The 25751-nt window shown below is 36.8% G+C and overlaps 1 protein-coding gene across 2 annotated transcripts in view; it reads right to left on the bottom strand.

Moving 5' to 3' along the window:
- Nucleotides 1–854: 854 nt before the first annotated feature.
- Nucleotides 855–25751, bottom strand: part of gclc (glutamate-cysteine ligase catalytic subunit) — a 38316-nt gene continuing 13419 nt past the window's right edge. For both annotated transcript variants that reach the window (XM_008117867.3, XM_016996701.2), the window contains exons 2-16: nucleotides 20732–20844; nucleotides 20160–20342; nucleotides 19169–19282; nucleotides 18091–18149; nucleotides 17871–18007; nucleotides 14997–15071; nucleotides 12403–12519; nucleotides 10907–11045; nucleotides 10375–10487; nucleotides 8685–8777; nucleotides 8256–8360; nucleotides 3808–3889; nucleotides 3575–3678; nucleotides 3055–3175; nucleotides 855–2443 (exon numbers count right to left, since the gene is read on the bottom strand). In XM_008117867.3, the coding sequence (XP_008116074.1) occupies nucleotides 2235–2443; nucleotides 3055–3175; nucleotides 3575–3678; nucleotides 3808–3889; nucleotides 8256–8360; nucleotides 8685–8777; nucleotides 10375–10487; nucleotides 10907–11045; nucleotides 12403–12519; nucleotides 14997–15071; nucleotides 17871–18007; nucleotides 18091–18149; nucleotides 19169–19282; nucleotides 20160–20342; nucleotides 20732–20844 (1764 nt within the window). In that variant the 3' untranslated portion in view covers nucleotides 855–2234. The remainder of the gene's footprint in view (nucleotides 2444–3054; nucleotides 3176–3574; nucleotides 3679–3807; nucleotides 3890–8255; nucleotides 8361–8684; nucleotides 8778–10374; nucleotides 10488–10906; nucleotides 11046–12402; nucleotides 12520–14996; nucleotides 15072–17870; nucleotides 18008–18090; nucleotides 18150–19168; nucleotides 19283–20159; nucleotides 20343–20731; nucleotides 20845–25751) is intronic.

The following is a 25751-nucleotide window of genomic DNA, read 5'->3' on the forward strand; positions in this document are numbered from 1 at the left end:
TGAGACAATATTTCAGCCTGCTCAGGTCTTGCAGTTTCAGAGCTGTTGCCTCTCTGGTGGAGTTCATCTTTCTAAAACGTGGTCTTGCATTATTGGCTTTTCTAGTAAGCTATTTCTTCTCATGATATGGCCAGAGTACAGCCATCTTATTTTTGTCATATTGGCTTGTAGGAAGCTGATTTGTTCAAGGGCCTGATTGTTTTTTAGTAGTCTATGCTATCCATAGAACTTTTTCAGCATCAGACCTGGGTTGCTTTTCTTCCTATCAGCTTTTTTCACTGTCTAGCTTTCACAACCATATATAGAAATAGAGAATATGGTGGCATGGATCGTCCAGTTCCTTCAGCTACTCTTGCAAGCCCTAGTCTTCTGATTTCTTGATTTCTACTTCACCTTATAAAAATTAGAGGTTCATCTTCATTTGAATTGGATATTGTCTATGACAATCTGAATTGGATGGAGGTGACAGTAGTCATGCTGAGATTTCACGTTTCCCACAAATATTACATTTGCTACTGCGGGAACAGAATTCTTGACAAGACAGGGCTTCAGTCAGATCAAGCAAAACCTTTTAAAAATGATTCCTTGAGAGAGAACATTCTTATTTTAGCACACATACATTTTGGTCTTGTGGTTTTAGTGGAAACTTTCGTGTTGGATGAATAGCCTTTCATCTGAGACCATCAACAATCTGTATTTATATTTTAATTCCTCTAATCATATTTTGTTAAGATATTTACCAAACTGGACCTCTAAGTTAAATTTTGCAATACATATGATCACCTATGCAACTAATTCATCTCTAATTGAATGGCTGTAGGGTGTATCAATAAAAAGACATCATGTTTAACATGTTTGTTTCAAATATTGTAAAACTTTATTTAGCGTTTAGCTTTTGAAGAAAATATATCTGAATTAACTGTACACTCAGACATTCACAATATATTGCAAATTGTTTTGCTATCTCATTTGCAACTAGAAGTGAGCATTCCCTAATAAACAAGCTCCACTCTTTTTCTCCAGGCAGTTTTACTGCCATTTCCCAACTGGTTTCTGGTAATCCATTACACCTTATTATATTATATTAAGTATTCCATATCTTATCATATGGTAAAATTGGCTTATGGTACTCTTTATTTTAGGCAGCTAGTAACAAAAAGCCTTTCATCTTATCTAAATTCTAAGTATATGTACAATCACAGCAACTGGCTGTACAACTTCTTTACACTTCAGATGCCTGATCCAGAGAAGTATTAGTGCATATCATGATTTGTCTTGAGACAATTGTTATATACTAGAAAAGATACACCTTACAGGAAAAAGGAGAAATCAGGAGGGTGGGGACACTTCATCCGGGACATAATTTTGAAAAATAAAAAAGGGGGGAAGGACAAGAAGCTTGCTCAAGAGTAAAAGCAAAGTACTTCAATTCTGACCAATCAAGAATGTACTTCTTCAGGAACCTAACATGCTGTTTCTGATGGAGCATTTCATAGAAACTTTAGCTATTTGGAATCAAGAGCATACACAGCATTAGGTCTATAGGTGGCAAAGACTGGGGGCAATGGCAAAAATGAAGAATGTACAGATTTATACCTCAAATTAGTTTGGATTTATTACAGTCCACTGACTACAATGGGGATAGCATCTATTTAAGTCCAGGTTTATAAACTGGGTTACTTGACTGCAAATCTGGTTCCAATAACATGGGAGGATTCTGCCATTCATGTTAGCAGGACCAGGACTGATTCATCTTCTCAAAGCAGAACGAGAGGAAAGATATGGATAAGGCTCTGAACTTTCTAAAATACAGTAGATTATTCAAGTGCACTCCAAATAACAAAAGTCAGAGTAAACATTCAATGCCTGGAATGCTCATAATATACAAGTATCAATATAGTACATTTACAAAGTTGCTTGATAAAGAGAATTTGTCCAGAATATGCATATAAAAGTTTCTAAGCTGGTTCACAATGACTTTCAGTATCATGTTATTAAAATACATTGATGTGAAATCAAAAATATTTTATTATTTACACATACACAGTACAAACCTTAAATATAAGAATATGCCTATTGAAGGAAGTCTTAAAGAGAACATTTAGGCAGGTTGGCCCATTTTATAGTGCAGCAGCACCATTTTTAGTTTTCACACTATGAAACTGCAGGCGTTCATCAGTCATGTAGGTGGCAGAGAATGCTTTACATTTCACTCACTCAGTAATGCCCTTTCATCAAAAGGTACCAGGTTTGCTTCCACTATATTTTACTTTGTTTAAACCCATTCCCAGCAGCTCTGGGCATTCGACTTGTTCTTCGGCAATCTGGTTGCATTTCCAGAGGAGGCTGTAATTCATCTCTTCCGTGATCACACTATCATGTTTGTATTTGGGATGGTTTGCAACGAATTCTCGCATCCAACGGGCAGCTGTCATTAACTCTCCTGGGAAGAATTGTACATGTGAATATTCTCTTGGTTCTTACATTGCCCTCCATTTACTTTGTAGCATCATCTTACAATTCAAAATTAAATACAGTATGCTCACTTGTTACACAAGCTTGTTGAAGACAGTTTCATTTATACATGAGGAGATTTGAATACATAGAACAGAGGTGTCAAACTTGCGACCCTCCAGTTTGGTGTCCAACTCTCAGAAGCCCTAGCTAGGTTGTCTGATGGCCAGGAAGTCCAAAACACCTGGAACACAACCAATTTGACACAACTGCCATATAACCCTTCTGGAGGACCTAGGAATGCCTAGAGAAGTGTTCTCTCTTGGCATCCACTGCAATGGTCAACACTTCTTTAGGTACTGCTAGATCCTCCAGAGCAATAATATGGTTAGCTTTGGCCAGAGGCCCTATACACTGCTCATTTCAGATAAGAAAAGAAGGTTCCAGAATATGCAAAAATCATATTACATGATGGGTCCTAGAAGGGTCCCTCATGTAATCTGTAGACCTACTGTACAAATCAGCCATACAGTATATTCTGTGCAAAGTATACAAATACCGAGCTCACTTGTGTTAATATAAAAGCAAATGTCTTCATACCTGATGCTCTTTTTTTTATTAGTTTCAGGTAGTTCAAAATGCTGCACCTTGTATCCACATCAACTTCCATATTTTCAAGGTAAGAATTTAAAATTGGGATTAATCCAGGAAATACTCCTTCCTGCAAGAGGTACAATGTTAGTTAAAATAAGAAATGTTTCAAGAGCTTCATTCTCTTTTCCAAGGGTTTCTCAAACCCTTAATGTAGTCGCATTCTCCTTTGTTTATTATCCTGAAGATGAAGGAGTCAAAATCCTACTTATTTTAAGTTTACATCCTGATTATTAATACTTTCCGTTAAATCAGTGAATAAAAGCTAAGATAGGGGTTCCAATCCAAGAATCCTACACAATTTCCACTGTTGAGTTAAGGCAATGAAAAGCTTATACTTTGACAAGAACAGCTGGACAAAAAACACATGCCATATATATATATATCATATATATATGAGAGAGTGTAAGAACTTCTGTAAACTAGTTGAATTTCATTATCACCTTAGTCAAAAATTAGGAATCCTCACCTTTCCATTGATTATTGTATCTATGCTCATTAAGGTATATTCTTCGCCAACTGTTTCTGTACCATTTTGAGCCGGGCTACATCCATCCATTACAGCATTGCCACCTTTTTCCAAATGAAAACAGATTTTTTTTTGGGGGGGGGGGCAGAAAGTCCATAAAAGTCAATTTAATTTTTAGTTCACATGTAACTATATAATAAAATCAGAGATGCAAACAAGCAATCTTTTCATACCTTTACAAATATCTTTTCTAAAATAAAACATGCCCTGCCGCACAGCATCCCGTTTCTGAGCAACTTTCATGTTCTCATCCACCTAATAGAGAGAGTTGGAGGGTAAGTTACAATGGATTTTCAGGAGATGGGGGAGAAAAAATAATCTGTGCTCTTGGCCTACAATGTTTGGAGACTGTGTTTTACATGATTATCTTCCTAATTAAAACCATGTATCATGATATATGGTATCTGGAAAAATTTTCAGGAGGAGGGGACAGCAACTGAAGTTCTTCCAACCGCAATTAGCATGACAACAACTTCTAGCCCAAATCACTTGCTTATTTAAATGAATGAAAACCATGCAAACTACCATTAGGTATTTTCCAAAGGTAGCTATTACAAAGAACCACTGTGCTCATTTCAAAACTTTTCCATTTCTTGTGGGAAAAGCAATCCTTAATAATCTCCTTGTAAACGACTTGGTAGCAGGTGATATGAAAGGCCTTCTAGTGAGAGGAGACAACACTAAGCCAGATGGACCAAAGATAGTTTCCTCAGTTAACAACAGTCCAGAAAAAACATTTTTGTATGGGGCCTTTCAAGATTACACGATTATGGTGCTTCGATTCCACCATTTTTGCTTAGATGCATCCTGCCATTGTAGCCAATTTCAAGCATGGGATGGATTGTCAACATGTTATGAAATTCCAATAAATGCTCTGCCATTAGGTCCATATGCTTTGTGAGTGCAGGGCTGTAGCAAAGGGGTGGTGGTGGTTAGGGGTTCAAACAGCCCCCCAAATGTATTCATGTTTTTTTTAATATTAAAAAAACTTAGTTTACTCATGAATTTTAACTGGTTAACCAAATCCCCATGAGTGTCCACTGAAGTTTATCTGTCTCGAGTGTCCACTGAAGTTTATCGATGGAGCCCGATTTCTAAATTATTTTGCATTATGTAACTAGTGTTCCCTCACTACTTCGCGGTTTACCTTTTGTGGATTTGCTGTTTTTTAATAAACTCTAAAAGACTATTATAAATCATAAAAAATACAATTTACAGCTTAAGGAAGGAGAAGCCAAAGGGAGAGAAAAGGAGCCCAAGTGGCAATGGGAGAAGGAGGCGATTTATCAACACACGATTGGTTGATAAAGACTTAAAATAGTGTATAAATACTAAAATAATGTATAAATATTAAAATAAATATAGTGTCCCTACTTTGCAGATTTTCACTTATTGCTGGTGGTCCTGGAACCTAACCCCAGTGATAAGTGAGGGAACACTGTATTCTTCATAATTGGCTAAAAAAAATGTTTAAAGCCCCTCCCTCATTTTTTTTCTGGCTTTAGCCTTGTGCAAGTGTTTAGCAGACTTGGGAATCCTGCAACCCTGGGAGATGTTCGTTGGATTGCAGTTCCCAGAGCTTTAAGGACTTGTACTCCAACAACATCTGAAGGGCCACATGACATCCCACTTCTGACTCATACAGTTACAGTGCTATGATTCCACTTTAACTACCATGTTTTCATTTTAGGGAATCCTGGGGTTTGTAGTTTGGTGACAAGGTGCTTAGAATTCTCAGACAGAGAGCTCCAGCACCTCACCAACATTGTCAGTGATGTAAACTTTGCTGCTCAAGCACAACCATAGTACTAGTGCAGTGTGAAGGGATTTCTTCGTGGATTTCTTCATGAGATGACCAGCAACAGCAGAAAAAAAAACTGAGTGAGAGGAAGGACACCATAATAGTTCTACATTTCACTTTAACTGTCATGACAACATCTTATGTTATCCTAGATTGGGAAAGGGTTTAGAGGTTTGGGGTGATTCATTAGGAATTACCAAAAGAGAAAAAAGCAGGGCAAAATGCTATTTACTTAAAATATTCCAGAAACACCTAGAAGCAAGAACAAAAACATCTATTTGGGGACAGGAGGGGAAGAACACATAATATGGGTTGGGGAGCAACTACACAACAAAGAAAAAAAATCCTCATGTAACCTGGTGTTTCACATTTCTCTCAGTTACAATTCAAAATTTAACTATATAGCATTCAGAACACTAAAGATAGGTCTTTGATAATTAAAGATATTTGGCATCCAATATCTAGCACTGCTGTCATGTTTAAGATATTAGGGTTGGAATACAAGAGGTGATTAGTGGAAGAAGTCACCCATCTTCTTGTTTGGTCCTAAAAACAGGAAGCTGGTAAGTATTCCTTTAAAATTTTGAAAAATATTCTGCTTAATGCAGTTCACATTGTGAGACTTCTATAGACACAGGCAAGTTATTGTTCTTCTACTATAATGTGACAAGAGGTTTAGCTAGCTACAATAAGGACAGCTCAGAAAAAGAGTATTCATGAGATAGATCTCATTTTTAAAATGTTAATTTTTAAATCTGTTTTTTTCCAGAAATCTAGCCAGGATTATTTTTCTCATGAAAAATGACTGGAAAGGAAAAATCCACCCAAGAGACAGGGAGTTCTGTTCCCTCTCAAATGGCAATAAACCTGGTGCAATCTAACACAGATTTGTACTCAGTTTGTTAAGATGCGTATCTATGAGATTTAAAGGATCTCTCCACTATCTGAGGAAAACATTTTTTCTCCTTTTTAAAGGAAATTCAAGTGCTCACCTATGATATATCCAGGACATGGAGCTTAAAGGAAAAAAACATCACAAGCATCCGGATAACAAACTGCCAACACTAGTAATGACAATTATATATTTTTTAAAAAGATTTTACATTGCTAAAATGTTGGAATATAAAACACAATATTTTTGACTGTAAGGTCACATCTCTCAATGCTTGTACATTTTGAACACACAGAATGGGTTCGAATGTTACAGAAAGACAGAATCTCTAAAGGTCAAACAAGTTTATCACGTTTAGATCCAAAGGGTTTCTTCCAGCAGGGGAAGACAAACTTTAGATCCAGCTTATTATTAACATATTAGTTGTATTGCTTTTCAAAGTTTTTATTTAGGAACAGGATTTCAGATCGACTGACCCCTAATTAAGCATGGTGGGCCCTCAATATCCATGTGGGGATTGGCCCCATGAGTCCCATGTATATGTAAAAAAACCCACACATAGTCAAGTTCTCATGAAAAACATCCCAGGGCAGTAGTGGAGGCAGCAGCAATACAATGTCTGAGTGAACATATTTGTATTCTCTTTGCAAGTCTCACAAGAGGACATTTCTACTGTGTGAGATTTGCAGAGACCCTGAACACACTCACTTGAAACTGGCATAGGGAAGCAGCAAAGGAAGAATTCTTCCCAGGCAGCCATCCTGTCTGTTTACATAAATGCAAAGTCTCTGAAGATGGAAACTACATCTTATTTTGGACAAGAGTGCTGCTATTACAAGTGACAGCTTTGTGAGCAAGCTCATCAAATTCTTTTCCACTTTTATAATGTCAGTCACATTATCTCATGTTATCATACTGTACAACTGTGATATTCTGCCCTGCACTGCCTTATATCAATGGCAACAGCTGCAGGGGGCATGGCAATGCTCAATAGGATGCCTACCACAGGAACTAAAAAAGGAGAGAAAGAATTTAATACAAGAAAGCTTAACACAGCAGTCATAGAATCATAGAATAATAGAGTTGGAAGAGACCTCATGGGCCATCCAGTCCAACCCCCTGCCAAGAAGCAGTCTGCATTACATGTAATATGAAACTCAGCCTCAGGCAAACTCACTGTGGTGACTCCACATTATTAATAATATGGTTCTCAATGCAGCACATCCATTCTAACATTCCAAGATGAAAGAAGCAATTAAATTACAATAGCCAAATAAATCTGCTTTAATGGAAATTAGTTATTAAATTCCCATTGGCATGTACAAAGGAAAATCTATTTCAGAAAAATTGATATGAAGGTATAGTATTGTAAATAACAATACAAGAAGTTGAGGAACTGGAACAAGTTAAATGTAATGCTGGAACTGCAAAGTTTGCATAGGAATGCAGCCACTCACAAAGCCAATATTTGTTTCTTGTTGCAGACTCCCACATCTTGAAGTGTGGACTCAATATCACAATAGGTTGCACAAGGTCCACTGCCCCAAACTAGGTGGAGAGAAATTGTACCAATGGAGCTCTCTCACTTACTGTTAGGCAATAGCCCACTCTTATTATGAGCAGGATTGTTTGGAGGACCCCTTTGACCCTCTCACAGAAACTTTTGAAGGATTGAATTGATCCATTGCAAGACTGTGCCTCAATTTGTGAGAATTTCGGATTCACTGAATGAAAAATATTAAATTTTAACAGCCGCTTCAAAACCAATCATAAAATTATAAACATATGAAAAAACCTGATAAATATAGGGATAATGAATACAGTTTCTCTCTTACAAATCAATAAAAGAAAAATATGGGCATTTTTTCCAGCTTCAGAATGCTGCACCATTTAATATGCTATGCAAAGGAAGATAATGACACTCTTACCTTGGACAAAGGAATGAGAAAATCCAGTTTGTATGAGAGAATAACGCGGGTTAGCAGCACCACAAAAACAACGTACGCAGAATTCTCAAAGTCTGTTAATTGGACCTTGGGATTGAGAAACATCAAAAATATTATGAAAGATGATACAGGAACACATGTATGTGCAACTACACAGCAAGTTCACAAAGAGAACTGTTTTGTGACGTGACAGACAGCCTTGTTGAGATGATGCTATACTCTGAAATTTTAAACTGGAAGAAGGAAATGGATTCATGGCCTTTTTAAATATAAAACTGCCAATTCTTTGTATTATTTTAAAGAGTTTCAAGAGATAGAGAATGAGAATGAATAGGGAGTACTGAAGAATTCTGCAATATGGAGTTTTCATTTACACATTCAAATCATCTATTCAACATGATAGTTCCTTACCTCCATTGGTCTGAACTCAACTCTCCATCCAATATCTGAATTTGGAGGAGGAGGTTTAAATCTCATGGTTTGCCAGTTTGTTGACTGAATATTCTATAAGAAAGAAAATATTTATTATGACTATGTTTTCAAACTGCTCAATTAACAAGATTTTTTTCCAAGACCTTGAATTGACCAGAATTTTGAAGTGACAATAAAAGCAGTAAGATTCTGAATATCCAAATTTACTTGTGCTAATGAAGCACTTAAGAAATATATGTCTGATGTTCAAAGTAGTACATGTAGATCCTTCTCATATTTGCTCTCATGTTAATAATTACTGGATATGGAATTCTCAAAATCCCAAGATAGGAAAAAGTTAAAATGTAGTTAATAAAAGAACTGAAACCTACCATTGATCTCGGGATCAAAGCAATAAAAATTACACCAGATATGTGAATAATTTGTTTATAATTGTTACACTACATCTCCTTCTCATGCTCAGTGCCTTGGTAAAACCGTAAAAAATAGGTCCAGATAAAGTGCAGCTACATAACACTAATATTCAAACACAGGAACCTCTCAATAGTAGCTTTTAGTATATTCCATCAAAAACATCATAAAGATTGTGTTGTCGAAGGCTTTCATGGCCAGAATCACTAGGTTTGCTGTGAGTTTTCTGGGATGTATGGCCATGTTCCGGAACATGGCCATACAGCAAACTCTCAGCAACCAATCTCAATGATTTTTCAGCAGGCCTACTGGGATTGCATTCGACTGGGGCTATATTTTGATGTTTGTACCATGTGCTTTGGTGTATGTATTATATGTGGAAGTGTTTTGACTGTGTTGTAGTTCACCTTGAGCCATGTGGCGAGGTGGGCAATAAATAAAATGTATTACTATATTATCATTATTATTATTATTATTATTATTATTATTATTATTATTATTATTATTATTATTATTTGTTAAAAGGTTTCTTTTAGCAAATAATAATTTATAGTACCGTTAATTTTACAGGATAAAGCAATTTATATATAAAACAGAGCATTCATAGTTTTATTTCCCCTTCATGGACTTCAATCAAGTGAATCAGCAGGGACCATTCCCTGACCCACCTAGCATTTTATATCTAAAATAAATTATGCTGACTGGCTTTTACTCAGAACTTTCTTCGGTGAGTAGAAACCTGGACCTAAACCTTCCTAGTTCTAGTGCAATGAAGTTTGTGCATTCCTTTTTGAAATTTCCTATCTCCAATGGCAAACATAGATAGCAATGTTACACTATAAAGCCCTAGGAAAACAGCTAGTTACATGAAAAAGAAAAACCTTTTCTATACATTACTTTCACATTTTCAAACTGTTGCATAGTTACATCAGATCTCCCTAAATCAGAACTGGCTTGTGCTTTATGTGTATTTATATAAATATTTTTTGTTGTACTGTACACTCTTGCTGGCATATAATACTTCAAAAAGGCTTCTGCCTTTAAAATGAATCATATGTAATTTAAGACATTTCTAATGTCGGTACTTATTTAAGGAACACTAATAAACTGCATGCAACTGTAAATAATTATCTAGTGTATCTCAAAGTACCATAGTTGTATGTCTGATTTCTTTTTTATTTTATGTCCTACAGCAGTTATACAATATAGTAAAAACAAATATATAAAGGTTAATGTAAGGAAACAAATAATATGCAACCTCAAAATGGTCAGACTCATTTGCATCATCCAGATGTATTTTCTCTTCAAACAGTGTCAGTGGGTCACGAATAAATAAGTGAGCAATATGTTGTGCAAGAAGATGGTCAATGCCTACAAAAGCAAGATGTTTTGACATTTTTAATATTAAAAAGAAAACTACCTGATAAAGCACAAAGATTAAGTGAACATATATCTGCCTACATTATTTCACGAAGTAAGATTTGAAAATGTAATCACTAGAAAAACATGAAATACAGCTTTTGGGGTAAAAAAGGGATGCATACTTTCTGGCTAGGAGAAACACTATTTGTTCTGTGCATAAGAATATCATATTGTTTCACATTTTCTAGATGTGGCAGTCTCTTCATAAAAATAATTAACATACCTAGTACTAAAAAGTTATTGTATTTCAAAAGCACAGCTATTGCAAATTCAATCGCAAGAAGCCCTGCTAAATGAGGGTATCCTTTTAAGATTAAAATAAAGTCAAAGGCACAGAGCCCCATGGTAACACTGGTTCAAATACTTACCTTCCTTTACTAGATGGTCATAGATTTCCTTATCTACTGTCAAATCTATGTCATTGTACTTTTCACCGCATTCAGAGAGATAACTGTCTATGGAATCGTATCTGGATTTATTGATTCTGTAACGGTTGTTCTTCAATGGCTATGTAATTTAAGAAGAAAAATATCTAGTGCTAATAAACATTATGTAACAATAGAGGGTAAAAACACTAAACAATTACTTTTTAAAAGCAGAAACTAGAAATGTGCTTTTCAGTGGTTTATGTTTTCATTAAGGGGACTTGTCATATTTTAAATACAAGATAGAAGCCATGGGTGATTAACCCAATATGTATTCACTGACATTATGTAGTCTTAATTTTACATTATATTAACTTTAACACAAGTGCATATTTGCTTTTTATCCTGGAAAAATATCACATTTAACCTATTTGTACAGACACGTAGTGAGTTTTTTTCTTTATATGGTAATTTTCGGACTGCAATACAGAAATCAACTTTGCCATTGAAGTTTCCTAGGTATTCTGCAACTATATTTGTAATTAATCAACTCTGATTTCCTCATCTGTCTGCTTATTCTTGTTCTCCAATGGAAAATGAAGCTCTTCTGTAACCACATCTAACTTCTCTTTTTAACATATCTTGCACTGATGCTGTATTTATAAATGCAATGCCTTCTACCTAAGTAGTAAAGTGTACATTACAGCTTAGTCTGAATAATAGCTAGAAATAAATTTTCAACTAATTGGCAAGGGAGGAGAAGAAAAACTGAAAAGGAAGAAAGAAGGAGCAATTGATTAAATGGTTTGGGATTTGGGCCTTCTGTTCTGATTATTAACTGACTAGGATTAAGAACAAGATGGAATCAAATTGTAGTCAAGTGGCAAAGAACCTTGGACTGAGGTAGACGTTAAGCTTCTAGCAGAATAATGCCCCTAAACACACAGCTAAAGGAAGACTGAAGTGGTTTACAAACAAGAACCTGAAGTCTAAAAATTGGTAAACCAAGGCTCAATCTGTGGAAAGACTTGAAAGTGGCCCTCTATCTATGACCCCCGTTCAACATGAGACGCTGAGTAATTCTGCCCAAGAATGGACAGAAATCATATGATCCAGAAACACAATGTTGATAGACTCACCCACGAAGACTTGCAGCTATGACTACCAAACATTTTTCTATAGTACCAAGTACTGACACAGAAACGTGAACACTTATGAAACCTTATTTTTCGCTTTCACAGTATTAAGTAGCCTGTGCACATCAAGTGATAACACTGGCAATTAGTTCAATTTCAGTTCCAAGTTGTGAAAACAAAATGCAGAAAAGTCAAAGGGGCGAGTGAACATTTCTGCAAGATGCTTTAACTTAATGGAGGAAAGTCAAGCTAATGGAATTTTAAGTGTTTTTAACATGCTATTGATTTTTAAACACTTAAAACTGACGATATATACGGTTGCAGCCTTTTGTGTAAAAAGTACAAGATTGTTCTGTCTCATACCTCTAATCCTCTCTCTTCCCTTGTTCTGTCATCTACTGATGCAGATATTACTCCCCAACGGCAATCAATGTCTGTCACGTACCCTCGATAGAATGGAGCTGCAGCACTTAAAGCCATCTAAAAGAACATTAGAAAACACATAACATGTAAAGTTATAAACACATTGGTATATACATCTAAAAGATGTTGTATTCTGAAATTCCAGATAGTTTGTCTCCAATGCAAATGAAGTTAACAAAAATATTATCTGGCTACAGCAGTAGCACTTTTTGCAAATTCATACTATTATAAACTCCAGTCAGTATCTTCTATCTCCCCCTTTCTAATCTGCCAAGCACTCTGTCCTTAAAACTGCTCCTTCTGCATCTCCACTATTCAGAAAGAAATTAATGAGGCAGTTCCAAGTAGGGCATATAAGAGCAACTCTATTCAAATAATATCAAAGGTGCTTTTGTGTGATAGTGTTATTTCAATGATTTCTTTTTTGTGAAGAAAGCCAGTTTCACCTCCAGCGGATTCATTTTAATTGACTCCAACATTGCCTTATCACTAATATAAAGTATCTTCAGCTAGTGGAAAGGTAACTGTGGAAGGTGGTGTATGGGAAAGAAAAGAAATCTCAATAAATTATGAAGAGTCTTCTAAATCCTCCATTGTAGTATCCCCAACTCTGTGTTATCTTTTATCATCATTGCAAACCATTATTTCTGAAACTGGCATTATTCAGAACTATTGCCCAATGGGTGTTCATGAGAATGGAGACAGGCCTTTGCAATAAACATTTTCTAAAATGTAATGTTGGAAGTGCTGTGGATAATGGCGCCTGCTGCTCCGAGGATGAAAAGCAGGGGTCCTCTACTATGTTGTTGGGCTGTAATGTGGGCATATTTAGTGCCCTTGAGACCCTAATGGGCATCTGAGCTAGCAGTGCCAAGTTCGTCCTCTGCTCCTTGGTGGGAGGGGGCTAACAGCTTCTGGGTCTGGGTCCATCTGATGGAGGCACTAACGGCCCTTTATCCTGAGGAAGGGGAGTCAGCTCTGAGGTGTGAGCTGCTCCCACCTGTGAGCCCGTTGAAGTGGGCAGAGTGCCAACTGCTGAGGCGGACGGGGCGCCAGCTGCTGAGGAGGGAGGAGCGCCAGCGTGACATCTCGGTCTCGAGGGAGATGGATTTTCTCGGCCTCGACAACAATTGAAGTGGCAACAGTAAGCCCCATAGCTTGGAAATGGAGGGGGCGGAGTGTAACCGGGCTAAGAGAAGTCTGGAAATTGATAATAGAATATGTGGCCAGGAGAACGGGGCTGCGAGTAACTATAGGATGCCTGAGGAGAACTCCTGGAACAGGAGTCCCATGAGTCTTCTGAGGGTGAGCGCTTGCGGTGCCTAAGGCCTTTCACTGCTGCGATACCACCGGTGAACTGGACAGCCCCTTGCCTCCGGTGTCGAGGAAGGCGAGTTATGCAGCATGGCTTGCAGGGAAGGTGCTACTGAAGCTCGCTCGGTGCAGCCAGTATCAGCCCCGACGTTAGTCACGCCTGCAGCTTGCAGGAGGTCAGCTTGGGAGAGATGCGGAGGCAACTTTGGCTCAGGGGGTGGCGCTGGGAATACGCGGCTCCCTCACCTTGGTCTTGATGGGAAGGGCTCAAGGGTTCGGGGCCAGCGAGTTGCCTTCAACTTTTTATGCCCTCCCTTTGGGGGCACCTTTGAAAGTTTTGATTTCTTCCTGGGTGCCTCAGACAAGGGTAAGTCGCCGCCAATGGCCTCTGGTGCAAATTCACTCCTCGGGGGGAGGGAATCCAGTGCCCCCAATGTTGAGGGGAGCGAGGGCGGTTCAGAGGAAGGGTGTTTCCTTGGCCGCACACTCTCCGGTGCTAGGGCCTGTTCGTAGAGTATGGCCTTAACACAGGCCTCTCTATTACGGCGTGCCTGGGGGGTGAAGGCCTGGCATGTATGACAGGATTGGGGTACATGGGCTTCCCCCAAACATAAAAGGCACATACTGTACCCGTCAGAATCCGGGAGTTTTCCCCCGCAGCACCCACACTTCTTAAAGAATAAAGTAGACATTTCCTGCCTGAGAGTAGTCAAGGATATCAGATCAGGGTTGAAGAGGTCCGGATAGTTGATGGAGGTCAGAGTCAGCAGGAATGGTAAGCAAATAGTCCAAAGGATGAGGCAGTAGCAGTGGTCAAAAGGAGTCTGTGTCTTAAAAACCGTTACAACTTTAAGGCTACTAGAAAGGTCCTTCAGTGCTGTTTATAGTGGCGGAAAAGAAGAACTAAGGCATAGCCCCGCCAACAGGGCATATATAGAACTCAGAGAGTGTGGGTAGGGCTTCCGCCAAAATGTTTCACTTGAAAAGGCTCTAGAATGTTCCGGAAGACTGTGCAGGAGAAACCCATATGTGTGCATTTCACAGACTCCGTGTAGAAGAACAGAAATTGTCTTTACTTATGGAAAACAATTCCGAGGCTGTATATAATGTTTTGAAACAAGGGTGCACACAAGATGTACCTGTGCTATGCTGTGGCTTTCTGTAGTCAGGTACGACTATAAATAATATAGTATGCGCTGGCATAAAATTCTAACACTCACCACAATGGGGCAGATGGTGGCTAACTGATCATAAAGATATCTTGCTTCAGAAATACTGCAAGCCTGGAATGTTACCTGCAGAACAATACAAATCAAAATTAAACAAAGGCTGCATGATCACTATCGAAAAAGCTAGAATCAATTTCCCTATGTCTGACTAGTTCTTTTAATGAACCACAACTTTGTCACAAAATATTATACATAATATGATATAGCAGACTATAAGTTCTATTTTTAATTGCCATTTAAAGTGCTTTAAGTCTCTTCCCTGTTGCAGATTTAATCACCACCCCAATTTTTCTCTTGCACGCTTCCTGGCTATTGTTGATTTTGTGTTATATACTGCACACTGTATTTTTTTTTAAAAAAAGTTGTTTAACAGAAATCAGCTCCAGCCCTTTGGTTATGTCTGAATTGAGTCACTATTTCAAGTACAGAAAAAGATAAAGGCTTGTTTTAAGATGGGGAATGAATGCCTTTAAAATAAAGCAAATATGAAAGGAGTTATATAGGTACTGGGTAAAATAACTGAATGCTTGCCTTGGTCTCAAGGTATTTAGGATTAAATAATAGGTTGCCACCAGCAATTTGGAGTACCAACCCACATCTACGTCTCTGGATTCAAACTGTTTCCAGTAAACTTAATTTACCCATTCTCTTCATCCAACTATAAAAATATACATTTTATGACCTTCAGTCACATTTTAGGGGTACAACCTTAGATCACTAAAATTTCAACATTTATACAAGGATTTCTTTAAGCAGCAGGCTAAGAACCGAAACAAGAAAATATCTTCGAAAATATATTTTCTTGGGAAACTGTTTCTTTAGTCTTTTCTTCTCTTTATGTCTCTGTTATTAATTTTAAGGTAAAACAACTTCTGTATTTGCTACATAAAGAAATGTTGTGATTTTCTTCTGCAGAAACAAAGCAGGAAGTCTCTAAGCTAAATTCTGTAAGAGAATTCTAAATTATTGGATATCTCTATGTAGATATTCTTTGAAATAATGGATGATATTTGCCTGAGCAATGACAGGAGAAGTGTGTCCCTGCTGCTGATTTTTAGCTTCTCAGTGGTTTTTGACACTTTTGACCATGGTATCCTTTTTAAACACTTGAGAGTTTGGGAGCCCTACATTTTTATGTCCAAGTTACCTATAGGATTGCCTCCCCCTGCATAATCTGCCCCATACACTCAAGTCCTCAATCAGCCAAAGCTAAACTGACTGCTACCAAGAGGATATTATCCTCCCCGGCCTTACTACGTGTGTAATGATCTACAGAAAGTGAGTCATCAGTTCAAGACAGCGTCTGAATTTAAATCAGCAGTAAATACCAGTATCTTTGAAGCAGACTTACCCAGATTATTTTTATTTAGTTTCTACAATATTTATTGATGGATGTAATATGGATTTTTATATTCTCTTTTAACTGATGTTATCTGTTGTGTTAATTATTATTGTTTCCTGCCTCGATCTGCTGGGAGAAGTGGGTAAGGAATAGTAATAACAACAACAACACTGCTTATTATGTTGAACAGCTTTGCAAAGCCCTGAAGCCATTCTTTTCCCTAGGGACTCCTTGGAAGCCATACAAAACACCAAAAATATCCAAAACACAAGGAAGAACCTTTGCAATACAAGAGCCACTGTCTCTGAAAAAGTGTTGGCTTTTAAATATTTAAACACTGCACTGCGGAAATTTATTTAAACAGTGAATAGCTTCCTTAGGGAAAAAGGAAAGTGAATGGGCTCACTTATATTGAGGCCATTCACTCCTGTTTTTCAGAAAATGGGTGGATCAACAAGAAGAGACTGGGTTTTTACAATAGCAGCCTGCACTTTGCCAATCCCTTGAAATCAATTTACAAACCCCATACATTTACTAGAGGTGAAGTCCCACTGAACTCAATGGCACCTCTAAGTAAACATGCATCGAACAGCATTGCCAACATGCATAATATAACAAAATCAGGAATGTATGCAGCATTGAAAAATATGCCAACAACCCAAAAGCAGTAAGAACTTAGATTAAAAGGCTTGGAAAATAATAATAAAAAAAAACGTTGGCACCAAAGTGACAGAAATAGAATGCCTGGGAAAAGTATTACACAAATAGACCACCATTTCCTAGTAGCTTTCTGCCCCTGCAAGAAAATCCAAAGAAAAGACTTTGGAGATGAATGCACACATATGTGCATATGAAGAAAAGCAATGATTCATAATTAGTGGACTCAAGACTAAATTTACACCCCTAGTTCAAGAACATTAAATAGAGCTGAGGTTTATCTTTTTATAAATACAACTGTAGCTGGTATGTGCATGTACCTTCAAGTCCCCTATGTACTTATGTTGACCCTATGAGTTTCATAAGAGTTATTTAGGCAATGAATACTCCGGGGTGGTTTTGCCAGCTCCTCCCTATGAAATATAGTCTACAGAACCTGTGATTTGTTCGCAGTCTCCCATCCAAAAACTAACTAGGTCTGTCCCTGCTTGGTTTCCAAGATCAGATGGGATCTGGTACCTTTAAGATATTTCGGTCCTACTGCTGAGGTTTACCAGTTTCAAAATATTACACAGGTTTAGAAAGAAATAGAAACATAGAATACAAAAATATGCAAAATATACAAAGATCTGAGGTTGCAGTTGTTATTGGAAAAAGGATTTAATCCATTACTACTTCCTACTAAAAAAGTGATAGCGAAATCAATGGGACTTAAATAAGTGGTGATTAACAAATCCCATTCAATTTCCTGGGTTTATTGCCTCTGACAAGGGATTTAACCAATTTAACAATGGATTTAACTCAAAAGTTATATCAGTAATCAAAATATTTAGGTATTCAGTTTAATAACTATCCATTGATCTTACCTGAAGACAACAATTGCCCATTCCAAACCCCATGGCATCCATATATACATGATCAGGCTTGGTTGCTCTTGCTGCTTCACCATCATCGTGAGGGAATGTTTCTACAAATGGCGATGGAGTATTCTTATCCTTAAATACTACATAAGACATATGACAACACGTTAAATCTTTTACTAACTATCTGTTTCTTCTTGTTAGAAAAGTTGCTGTTTTCACTCACTTGGTACGTTTATCACCACTTTCTCTCCCCTTCTGTGGCGTATGTTTCTTGTTAAGGTACTAAAATAAAATAAAAAAATCCTTCTGAATGTTTTCTCCAAACAAATATTCACACAATATTTGCACTGTATTTGCAGATAATACACATTTTATATTAAGGCAAATCATCTTTAAAAGGACTTTTGCTTTCAGAAAATCTCCTGGGTATTCATCTTCCTATGCATTAAAATGGGGCTTGACTTAATCTTAGCAAGCTCAGACCAAATACAAATGGCAAAATTAGCAGAATTGTGCTTCCAAAACAAGCTTATTCTTACAACAGCAAACTCAGCCAAACTATACAGTAGAGTCTAACTTATCCAAGCTAAACGGGCCGGCAGAAGCTTGGATAAGTGAATATCTTGGATAATAAGGAGGGATGAAGGAAAAACCTATTAAACATCAAATTAGGTTATGATTTTACAAATTAAGCACCAAAACATCATGTTATACAACAAATTTGACAGAAAAAGTAGTTCAATACGCAGTAATGTTATGTTGCAATTACTGTATTTATGAATTTAGCACCAAAATATCACGATATATTGAAAACATTGACTATAAAAATGCATTGGATAATCCAGAACCTTGGATAAGCAAGTCTTGGATAAGTGAGACTCTACTGTAGATGCAAATTTTAACAGAGTTTGATTAATTCAGAACAGATTCTCCACATGTCCTCAACTATATTTTAAACCTATATTTTAAAACGAAGATAATCCTCTAAGAGTAAGGTGTGGTAAGAATGAGCCTGGACTACTGCTCCAAGGGTAATGCAGTCTGTAATTGCAGTTAAAGTTTTAACAATATCTTTTTTAATAATCAAGATTTCTATTCTATTTATATGTCTTACCGAGGAACAAAGCAACACTGTTACAAAATGTACACCTCAATGAGTACTCAGCTATAAAGAGATGTGCATTATATCTACCTCCATTTTCAAGGTGAAATGTTCTCAGCTGAAGTTTTATATTACACTAAAAGGGAAACATTAACCCTGACTGCATTATATTTCAGAAACAATTTTGAATCATACTTACCTAAATCTGGGGTGTTTGTTGATAGCTTCATCTGGAAAAAACAGTGATTTGGAAGCTCCTGTCTCAACAGGCGTTGGGTCATACTTTGGTATCGTAAATCCTGGACAACCTAATCTAAAATTTTCAAGAAAACTTTCATTATTTTTAAACATACAACACAGAAATTAAGATAACTCCATTTTTGTTAAGCTCACAGTTACTGAAAATATATCTGAACAAAACGAAAATAAAAGCACCTTTGCAAAGAAATCTAAACTGTAATATTGTGTTTGGCCTATTTTTTCCATAGAGAGCAATGGAAATAATTGGAGATATTCTGTAATAGCTTTTCAAACAATTAAGAGATCAGATCCACATACTTTAGCTAGCCTTGATCTTGCCAAACCGATCTCATGGATGCACAGGACTTGCTTAACATAAGACACTCTTTGTTCTCTAATAGAAAAAAGTGTATATTTTGTTAACTATTTGACAATGCACAGAAATGCTGGTTAAACTAAGAAGCAATTTTCAAAAATTGCCTGACGACCTTTTAAAAATGTAAACATTTCCTCTCAGATGTTGTAAATGCATTTAGTATCTTTATGAAGAGGTCATAGTTTAAAATCTTTATCGATGAAGAGCATCTTCACATTAAAACAACAACTAAGCCACTGATACAGAGTTCAGCCAGTCAATTACTCACGCCCAGAATGACTGCTTAAAAATGCATTCTGAAACACAGTTATGTATCTCAAAGCAGAAGGTGATTAAATGGGGAAATTGGTAGGCAGTGACAGACATGGCCCACCTGGCATCAGAAAGAGTTGAAACTGATTCTCTGATCTGAACTAAATGGATAAGGCACTAGCTGGGAAGCACCATAAGGAAACCCTTTTCCTTCTCAGAGCAATAACACAACAACCAACCAAATTTTGCTAGTTATAAAGTTCTCATTTGGTTCACAGCCACTGAAAGAACCTTATTTTTTCACTTGGAAACAGAGTCTAACCTTGGAAAGGATGTGACAGTGCAAACAGCTTGATTTTGTTTCAGTACAGAAGCAGCTTCTTGACGTCGTTTCCTCATGTTGTCCTGCACAGTATTAAATTCAGACATTGTTCCTCCATAGGGCTGCCCAGGTGTCCCTTCTATCATGTAGCTTCCATACTCTGGTCTCCAAAGCGTTGGATGGCTGTGAGGCAAATAATTATATATCTGAATTATTTTTAAAAACTGCAAAAGCAACACAAAATGTTATAATGAACAATAAATAGCTATACTGTAAGTAAAATTTAATTTAAAATCACATAGCAGCTAAAAATAATGATAGTGGCCTTTGCTCAAAATAGATTTCACCTATTTGAGATTTTATAAGAAATCCCACTATCTTATACCAAAACAAATGTACACAGGTTCTTCACTATTCCATAGGTGGTTATTGCTAAAAATTGGTTACACAATTATTCTGTTCTTCTATCTCTAATAGTCTTTTATCAATGAAAATTAATGTATTCTGAGTTAATGCAAGCTGGGTGAACATCAGGAAATGAGGATGTGTTTCTCAGAGCAGCTGCTACATACTTGGGGTTTACCCTTTCACCCTTTTCTTGCAGAGTATGAAGAACATCTTCTCCTGTTAAGGACAGCTGCGCTCTCTTATTTTGATGGTCAAAGACTACCAACATGTATTCCACCTGAGGTATGCAAAACAAAAACACAATGTTTAGCACACTAGGTTGGCAAATATCTACACAATCAGCTGAATATAGCATGTTAGCCAGGATTTATAAAATGCAACTGACTAAGAAGAGTGTTTTGTACAGGCAACAGTAACACATATCTTTTCCCATTATGAACTTGGAATTCCCTCGTTCAATAACATTCACGGCGGTGCTTAGTAATTCCCACTAAGCTTTTCCAACATGTACCCAGGGTACTTTTAATAAACAAAGACACTCACAAGTATTCTTCTACTAGTACACCCTGTTTCAACACTATGCCTTTAAGTTTCAAAAATATAGAAAACCCCAGTAAGTCATTTTAAAGATATACTCTCTAATCCTATAATCAAATGTCCAAAAGCCAGAACTTTCTTATGGCATCCCCTATTTAAAAACATAGAAATATATTAGGCTTCTTTTGCAGAGTGTTTTAATACATAACCCCTGGCTATATATTTGCCCTGCCATGCAAATAAAATTTCTCTGTGTTTGTTTATGTGTTGGCCATTCACCCTCTGTTTCTTGCAGTGCAGCGTACTCTATTCTGTGTCATGTGATTTGACACAAAGGATGTGCAACACATACCGTAAACCAGGAAGCAAGATTTAGGTTTACTATGGAAACTAAACCCAGAGATTATAATCATTTGTACCAGCTTTAAAATGTGAAAGATTACAGAACAGAGTGTACTTTTTCTTTGAACAATACACTACAGATCAGGACAACAGTATAAAAGCAGCTATTCTAAAAGTTGCATTTGCTAGGTTTAAATCTACCAATATACAAGATTTCAAAACTGTATTTTTTTCAAAAGTGAAGCATCTTGTACAGTTTCATATCACATGTGATCATGTTAGCTCTTCTCCTTTTTGGTTTCATGAAAAAAGTAACATCTAACCAGGTGACCTTTTAAGCGCAAAGTGCAATTCACTAGTAGCAGCCCTTACCATGTTTATTCTGAACCAAATTATGCTTAGTTCAATAGGACTTTCAATGACTTTTAATCACTATGCTTGTGCTACAGATGGCAGTCTCAACTACTTACTCTACAAACATGTAAAAGCACTGTATAGTAGTAAAGGTCTAACAAGTAGAAATATCAAGAGTTATGTGACCACACTTTTAGAGAAGGCTTGATTTCTCTAAAAGTGACACAATTGCTATGGTCAAAGAAACACTGAGCCAGAAAGAAAAATTAAACCCTGGTAACAAAGCAAATTTGCTGCTTCCCAAATACATATTGAATTAGTGTTAGTACTAGTTTTCATCAGTCACTGCCAGAGGACAGTGAGAGAAATTTGTAAAACTTTAATATGTAATATAGTTATTTGTCTAGTAAAAACAAGAACTTTCCAAGTAAATGTATTTAATTGTATACAAATTGTGTATATGCTATGGTTGCCAATATTTTAAACTGATTTAATTGGCATTGAATTGTATCATTTTAAGTGGGTAACATATTTCTAGTGTTTTAAAACTATTTATTGTACATGCTCTGGGATCTCCAAATACAGGGTGGGATATAAGTATTTCAACACCTTTTCAATTTTGTGAAAAGCAACAGAAATTCTTCCAAGAAAACAATAATACAAAGGTGAACACAGCAATTCTAAAGTTGATGTATTATTCCATGCCACACAGTGATCTGACTCATGCACATTTTGGGACTATACAAACCTGTCACTTTTGACCAAAAATATTATTCTAATTCATAATCTACTGACTTACACTCAAGAAATCAGGGACAACTAATTGTGTGGCAAATAAACTATTAATGGAGTTTCTGTTTCCCATGTACTATGCAGGAAGACCTTTCCTACATTAAAGTATAGGGGATCCATGTAAGAAAGTACAATTTGGCAGGGGGCAACTTTTGGTATTCCATGGTGACTGGGAGGATGCTGAGGGGCAAGAGGCAGCACTAAGCCAACTAAAAGAGTCATACTTATTGAGACTGGGAACATGAGACCTTTGAGTGCTGTGCAACTTACTAAGACAGTTTTTGTAGGTCTCTTGTATTGCTCAAATGATTATTTTCTCCCCAAAACACAACATGCTGGTTTTGGAAGCTTCAGCATGGCGGCAATTTTTCTTTCAACAATGTGGAGTCTTTCCCTGGCATTTTCTTTGGTAAAATCTATTTTAATGAACCTGGAAGTAACTTACAAACACCCAAAAGTTTATTTTTTCCTAATAATCCATTGTCTTATAGCACAATTCCCAATGGCAAGAAACTGGCTCCTGGAGCTTGTCAGTTCATGGAGGGGGGCCAAAGGCAGACCATAGAAAAAACCAGTTGCGCTGTCTTCACAGGGGTTACTAGACTATTTTCAATGATAGCATACAGCTTGTTAAAGACATTTCATACATAAAGGTCCATTAGTAGGCATACATTTTCAATATAAGACAATTAGAATCCGAAAAAAAAGTCAATTGTTCCAGAAACATTAAAATATACGTTTTTTGTAGACTCAGGATTCCATCAGTTGAATACCGTAAGCACCTTCCCCTCCTGCATACAAACATAGCACCTCACCTGGACTTGAGACTGGCATTATTCACATTTTACCTTCACTATTTTAATTAACTTGGTTGAAAAGTAAACCTTATAATTCTAATTGATCTGCCAAGGTTCATGTAATTTATATTTGCAAAGAAAATTCCCTTTCACATAAGAGAACAGGGGAGGCTCTGTGTGCAGGGAGGTATGTATGAACAAAACCTTAGTGGGAATCCTATCCAACAGATATACAGTGTTCCCTCACTTATTGCTGGGATTACGTTCCAGGACCACCCGCAATTAAGTAAAAATTCGTGAAGTAGGGACACTATATTTATTTTAACATTTATACATTATTTTGGTAGTTATGCATTATTTTAAGTCTTTATCAACAAATCATATGGTGATAAATCGCCTCACTTTCCTTATGTTGCTGTTTGGGCTCCTTTTCTCTCCCTTTGACTTCTCCTTCCTCCCTTCCTTAGGCTGTAAATTGTTTTTTTTATGATTTATAATATTATTTTAGAGTTTATTGAAAAACTGCGAATCCGCGAAAAGTGAACCGCAAAGTAGTGAGGGGACACTGTAGTACCCAAGGGTTTTGTGCATTAAGGGTTTAGGTACAATAGACTGGCAGCCAACTGTAACCAAAAAGAAGTGATGACTACAAACAGTAGTGTTGAAATATACTGTACTGCTAGTCTTATGGAAATGGAATAAGATAAATGAACCATTGATCATATATCTTATCATGAAATCTAAACACAGAGATAGCATATTTATTTCCTGTCAAGCCTGACGAATTCATGACTTGTCAGTTTATATCCCTAGTTTGTTGAGGGAGAGAGAAATCACAATGCCAGGTTTAAATATCACTGTATGAAAATCAAAGATGGTTAACAGCAACATTAATTGGCTGGAGGGCATCACCTCGCTGCCTGATTCAATTTGGAAATTGTCCTGTTATTTCAATTGTTTCATGTTGTGAATTTCTATTAGACCAGGACTGAGAACTATATAGCCTACAGACTGCAGCTCTTGTCTCATGTAGCCTTGGGATTTTCATTGACCTGATCAATGAATTGGCTTTTCAAACTACAGAGCATGCCCAAACTCGACTTAAAATGTATATGTCTTAAAAAGAAAAACAAATATAGGGGAAAATATGGGAAGGGGGGATTTTTCAGTACAAAAGAAACCAGAATTGCAGTGACTGTAAAAGAGTAAATGCACCCCTCCATGCTTGTACTCTTTCACATCAATAGTGGGGGAGAAACAGCAAACCAGGATATAGTAATTGGGTAGAGCTTACAAAGCCTTTAAAGCAATGGTTCTCAACCTATGGGTCCCAAGGTGTTTTGGCCTACAACTCCCAGAAATCCCAGCCAGTTTACCAGCAAGCAAACTGCTCATGTGTATGTCTCTTCCCTGAAAGAAGAAGACAAGATGCAGTAACTATTCATATCTGTTTGAAAACTATAAAGCAAAATTTGAGAAAATCTAATGAGGGAATTAATCAAATAATTCAAAAACTTCAACAGTTTTTTTAAAATAACTTGGCATTTAAAAAAATAGAAAATGGGTAGGGGGAATTGTAGTATACATGTCTTCTACAATAACTGGTATTTGGCTAAACAGATGTTTTAAACTTCGATCCCACAAATTCTTGACCACTGGCCATGCTGACTAGGGATTTTGGAAGTTGGAAGTCCAAGGTTGAGAAAGATTTCATTTTACAAAAATGTAGATTTTAAAAGGTAAAACAATGAAATACAGTGTCCTTTGTTTAACCTAGATACCTTAGCACCGAATAATCCAGAACAGGGTAAATCAGGAACGGTGAGATAAGGGGCGCCATGCCTTTTAGAGAGTTGCAAAAGGAGGGAGAGATGCAATCTAGTACTTCTTGGAAGTCTTTGTTCTGGGGTGTGGGTATCACAATGGAATAGAGCAGTGTTTCTCAAACTGTGCTCCTCCGGGAGTTTTAGACTTCAGTTCCCAGAAATTCAAGCCATCTTACCAACTTGTTAGGAATTATGGGAGCTGAAGTCCAAAAACATCTGGAGGAACACAGTTTGACAGACACTTATTAGAGAACACAGTATTTTATTTTAGAATGATACAATATTTAGGACAAGTGGATCATCTACTTACTCTTACTACATTGTTTCTAAAAACTATGAAAGAGGTAGATTTTTACCTAAGTCTACAAACAATATCTCATATCAATTCAATTTCTGCTTTTGATTTTCTTTTCTCAGCTCTTTTTTTAAGGGAATGAGTTAAATTATATCCATTTGATACCCAGGGAGAACACATGTTCACTCTGTTTTAGTAATGTTGATGGTTTCTTCTGTATGTATCAGAACTAGGTCCAAAA

The sequence above is a fragment of the Anolis carolinensis genome, chromosome 1 (genome assembly GCF_035594765.1).
Source record: "Anolis carolinensis isolate JA03-04 chromosome 1, rAnoCar3.1.pri, whole genome shotgun sequence".
Lineage (NCBI taxonomy): Eukaryota > Metazoa > Chordata > Lepidosauria > Squamata > Dactyloidae > Anolis > Anolis carolinensis.